This window comes from Musa acuminata, chromosome BXJ1-2 (genome assembly GCF_036884655.1).
Source record: "Musa acuminata AAA Group cultivar baxijiao chromosome BXJ1-2, Cavendish_Baxijiao_AAA, whole genome shotgun sequence".
In the NCBI taxonomy this organism is placed as follows: domain Eukaryota; kingdom Viridiplantae; phylum Streptophyta; class Magnoliopsida; order Zingiberales; family Musaceae; genus Musa; species Musa acuminata.
Window position 1 is genome coordinate 20,199,719 of NC_088328.1, and position 5,282 is coordinate 20,205,000.

Here is a 5,282-nt window from a genome sequence, read left to right on the forward strand (position 1 = left end):
AGCACATGGCTATTGAATTCTTTTTTCCTATAATCTTTTCATAATAAAAAAATCTTTTTAAGATAGTGTTAAGAAAAAATATCGTTGATATCTTTATCAATTCAATATGATCCTAATCCATATGTTTAGAATCGTCCAAGGTAGAAAATGTCTCCTTCTGAGATAAAAATATCATGCTCTTGAGATAAAAATATCGTACTCCCAAGATATTACATGTACAAAGATCAAAGTTAGAAGAAGTTTTACAAGCTAATCCATGCGGCACTTAAGTTAGTCCATAGATTGACTTCTTTAGGTCTATGTCCTTGATTTAAATACCTTCATATCCAGAGTTAATGATGTATTTTTATATTTAACTTTGGAGAGATAAAATAATTCTCATAAAGATTATATAGGAAAGATAGTTTATGATCGTCTTGAATTGTTTGTTGGACTCGTACGGACAAAATATTCCTATGAATATTGTACATGAGAGATATCTTGTAATCACCCCAAATTATCCCTTCGACTTCTATCCCCGTGGTAAGCGAATGAATCTAGGCCTTTTCATTTCATGAACCTATGCTTGCGTGATGGGTAAAGATTGACTAATTATGTATTTTCTATTGGGTCAAAAAATAATGATAATTTTTTTATTATTTCTAGAAAGCCATTAAATGTACTTAAGATCTTATTTCCTTAATCGAATAGATGTGCTCATCCCTTTCGTCACACCATCTGAAGCTGGCGAATCATCAAAAGGATGTCCTTCGGAATTCTCTCTGAACCCATCGTTGCTGATGCAACGGCCGCACTACTGGTCTCAACGAAGAAATCCTCTCTATCTCTGTCTCTCTCAAGCAGCATTGTAATTGGTTAAAGGATTCAAAAAGAGTGTGCCATGGATAATGACAACAAATTCTACGATGCAGTGGCTCTTCCACTTGGACCGAGCAAAATTTTGGGCATGAAACCTGCCTTGTTTGAGTTGGTGAGGTTTGACTTTAGTACCAAGATGGTTTGGTGGTTGACCTATTCAAATCTGACCTTATTCAACATCAGTTTCAGTCCAACATGGGTCTCTCACAGCTGCATGCTTCCCATGGCGACCCTCCCTTTTTCGTTTGCTTGGGTGCAGACCACCCCACAGCATATCTTCCCTGAACGATGCCTCCTGCCATTCCTATCTTCAACGGTGCATGCATAGTTTCAGTCGACACAAGAGACAGATAATTATTAGTGCATGCTAGAATTGGTTAATAATTTTGGATCTGCAGAGATAATGTCCTTTGAAGAACAACGAATTCTAATATAGAAACAACTTTTTTCTTTTGAAGAAAGAAAAACCCTGTAATTAAGATTTGTTATAATATAATTATCTCATGTATCTTCAGGGGGTTCTCTAATGGAGGCGAGAGAATAATTTATCACACTCAACAAAAAATTCGGTTTTGGACAAAGGAGTGCAGAACGTGTGGACTGGAATTGGTATTTATTTTTTAGATTTATGAAGATTTGTTTTTTTGAGAATAAAGAATTATATATAGACATGACTTCTTTGTAAAGTAATAAAATTCTTAAAATTATGACTGATTATTGGATAAATTCTGAAAAAAGTTTTTTACTTTTATCAATTTTATCGTACAACGTTTCTATTTTAATTTTTTAAAATATTTTTTTTTTCAAAATAACTATTCTACCCTTTCATCGATTGTCTAACTTTCACTTAACCTAACCTAGCGTATCGGCTATAGCCTTCGTCATTGTTCCTAGAACCAAATAATCTACTACGATTTTACTCGCTCAAAATCGACAGGGGATAACCCTGTACATGGTGGAGGGGATAGTTTTAATTATTATTATCTTCATCATCTCATGCTACTCACACCCCTCGAGGACAAATCACCCCCTTTACATATAGCCTTCTACGAGAGCTAGTTGCCTCACTTCATTTGCAATCGTTATACAAGGATTGATAACTCTCATACAACGATTACAAGCGAACGAGGACAATCGGTTCTCATATAAGATCATCGGTGAAGGAGCGATCAACGAAAGAAGAAATAAAATGGACTTTTCACGATGTACTGTTTTAATTTTTTTTAAAATAAATATGCATAAAAAATAAAAGAAAATATGAATTTTTTAAAAAATTCACCCAAGATTTTTTTCTAATTTTTTCTGCGGCAAAATAAGTAGTGAATAATCGAGTTGTGAGTGGAGCTTAAGAATAAGATAGCTCAACAGGTAAAATCTCTACGTTGATCAGATCCTTATCCAACCCCACTTGACGGTACACCCTTGGCACCCACGGCACGAAACACGAACGCCCACGTGGTTATTGACCAATCCCAATGCGATTATAACGCGAGCCGTACCACGATGGCGTAAGACAAAGTGTCCGTCCTCAAGCACGCGTAATTCGTGACGTAATTAGTCAACCCGGAAGAACGCTTACATTTGGAAGAGATATGGTGGAGACTCTACCGTGGCAACATCTGGGCCGTCCGTGGTTACGTTTCTTGGACGCCTTCCTCCTTCCCCCTCGATAAGATCTATTATAGCTCACCCCCATCTGCGACACTCACTGCTATACCGCACGGTCTCACGAGACGATCCCCCCTTACGTGCTTTCGGAATCGCGGGTCCCGTCGGATGACCGCAGGGTAGCTCGACGGCTGTCGGGTCGTAACGGAACGTCCCGATAAGATACACGATATATTACTCCGATAAATTGAGATATAAAAACGGTTCTCGAGATTCTTCCTATTGCGTGTATTCTTCCTCCTATATAAACCCCCCCATACCTCGACTCGAACTCGCGCCTGGTTCTGCTTCTTCGTTCCCTCTACCTGCGCCGCGCCCCTCCACGCTTCCCCGTTAGGGTTCCGTCCCGTCTGACGTCTCCATCTACCACTACGCGTCTCTGAAGGCTCCTTATTCCCCTTATCTGAGGGTGTGGCCAGGTCGGCGGTGGTTGGTTCCGCGAATCCCCGGCGAGCTCCGCCCCTTGCGGTGCTCTTCGGTCATCGATCCCTTCGTCTCCACCGTCTTCTGAGGGATTTTGTGGCGTGGGGATTTTGTGGTCGTCTGAGGGAGCGCTAGGATTTACCTTCTTCATATCAGACCATTCCTGCTTCGTTTGGGGGGGTAGCCGAGGCTCCGGCCTCGGCGGCTTGCAAAGCCCCCATCTTGACATCGAGATCTGAAGTAGCGTCCTTTTTCCCTTTGTTTGCGGCTACTACCGGGAAGAGATGCCGGCCTTCACGTGCGTCGATGCTGCAGTGCCACCCCATGGCTACGCCTTTGCGTGGGACGGCGCTCTTCCCGCGCAGGGGGCATTCCCCGGCGACGCTTCGACGACGGCGGATGGCCCCACCGCCGACTTGTCCTCCCCGTGGTCCACTGACCTCTCCGCTAAGCTCTACCGGATCGATGGATGGGGTGCGCCCTACTTCTGCGTCAATGCTTCCGGCGACATCTCTGTCAGGCCGCACGGCGCCGCCACCCTCCCCCACCAGGAGATCGACCTGATGAAGGTGGTGAAGAAGGCCTCCGGCCCCAAGTCCGCCGGCGGGCTCGGTCTCCGTCTTCCACTCCTCGTCCGCTTTACTGACGTCCTCAAGCACCGGCTTGAGTCCCTGCAGCAGGCTTTCGACGTCGCCATCCGATCCAATGGCTACGGCTCCCGTTACCAGGGGGTCTACCCGGTGAAGTGCAACCAGGATCGGCACCTCGTGGAGGACATCATGGAGTTCGGGGCGCCATTCGACTTCGGCCTCGAGGCCGGGTCCAAGGCCGAGCTCCTCCTCGCCATGACCTGCCTGACGAGGGCGAGGCCCGAGGCATTCCTCATCTGCAACGGATACAAAGACGAGGAGTACATCACCCTCGCCCTCATCGCCCGGAGCATGGATCTCAACACGGTGATCGTCCTGGAGCAGGAGGAGGAGCTTGACACGGTCGTCGAGACCAGCGAGAGGCTCGGCGTCCGGCCGGTGATTGGCCTCCGGGCCAAGCTCCGCACCAAGCATTCCGGCCATTTCGGATCCACCTCCGGGGAGAAGGGCAAGTTCGGGCTGTCCACTGCACAGATCCTCTCCGTCGCCCAGAAGCTGCAGCGCCTCGAGATGCTCGATTGTCTGCAACTCCTGCATTTCCACATCGGCTCTCAGATCCCATCCACAGCGCTGCTATCCGACGGGGTCGGCGAGGCCGCCAATATCTACTGCGAGCTCGCAAGGCTCGGGGCGTTGATGCGTGTGATCGACATCGGCGGTGGCCTCGGTATCGACTACGATGGCTCTCGCTCTGGTGGCTCGGACATGTCGGTGGGCTACGGCCTCGATGAATACGCCAATGCTGTGGTCCGGGCGGTTATGCTCGCTTGTGACCGGAAGCATGTGGGCCACCCGATCATTTGCAGCGAGAGCGGCCGGGCTCTCGTATCCCACCAGTCGGTGCTCATCTTTGAAGCGGTCTCATCCACCAGCACTAAGTCTGAGGCATCGTCGTCGATCTGGCCTAACCACGCGTGCCTTCTTGATGAGCTTGCGGATGATGCTCATTCTGATTACCACAATTTGATTGCCGCTTCCCTCCGCCGCGAGAACGAGACCAGCGTTCTATATGCTGAGAAGTTGAAGCAGAAGTGCGTCGACCATTTCAAGGACGGCATTCTCGGCCTCGAGCACCTGGCGGCTGTCGATGCTGTCTGCGACCTTGTGTCGAAGGAGTTCGATGTTGCCGATCCGGTGAAGACATACCATGTCAACCTATCGCTTTTCACCTCGATTCCCGATTTCTGGGCGATCGGGCAACTCTTCCCCATTGTTCCAATTCATCGTCTTGACCAGCGGCCGGTGGTCAAGGGGATTCTGTCGGACCTAACATGCGACAGCGACGGGAAGGTCGATCGGTTCATCGGGGGGCAGTCGAGCCTCCCGTTGCACGAGCTCGAGAGGGGCGGCGGGGCGGGCGGATACTACCTGGGGATGTTTCTGGGAGGGGCTTACCAGGAGGCGCTCGGCGGGCTGCACAACCTCTTCGGGACGCCGAGCGTTGTGCGGGTGTCGCAGGCCGACGGGCCGCGCTGCTTTGCGGTGACGCTGGCGGTGCCCGGCGCGTCGTGCACGGACGTCCTGCGAGCGATGCAGCATGAGCCCGAAGTGATGTTCGAGACACTCAAGCAACGCGCGGAGTGCGCGGGCGGGGACGCCGTGTCGTGCGCCCTCGCCCTCGCCCACTCCTTCGACACCATGCCGTACCTGGTCTTCGACGCCAACGGCGGGTACAGCGTCGTC

The 5,282-nt window shown here is 49.3% G+C and overlaps 1 protein-coding gene across 1 annotated transcript in view; it reads left to right on the forward strand.

Moving 5' to 3' along the window:
• The first annotated feature begins 2,794 nt into the window (after nucleotides 1-2,794).
• LOC135597404 (arginine decarboxylase-like) overlaps nucleotides 2,795-5,282 on the forward strand; it is a 2,725-nt gene continuing 237 nt past the window's right edge. Inside the window, exon 1 of the mRNA XM_065090319.1 lies at nucleotides 2,795-5,282. This exon is cut by the window's right edge and continues 237 nt beyond it. Within this exon, the coding sequence (XP_064946391.1) occupies nucleotides 3,234-5,282 (2,049 nt within the window). The 5' untranslated portion in view covers nucleotides 2,795-3,233.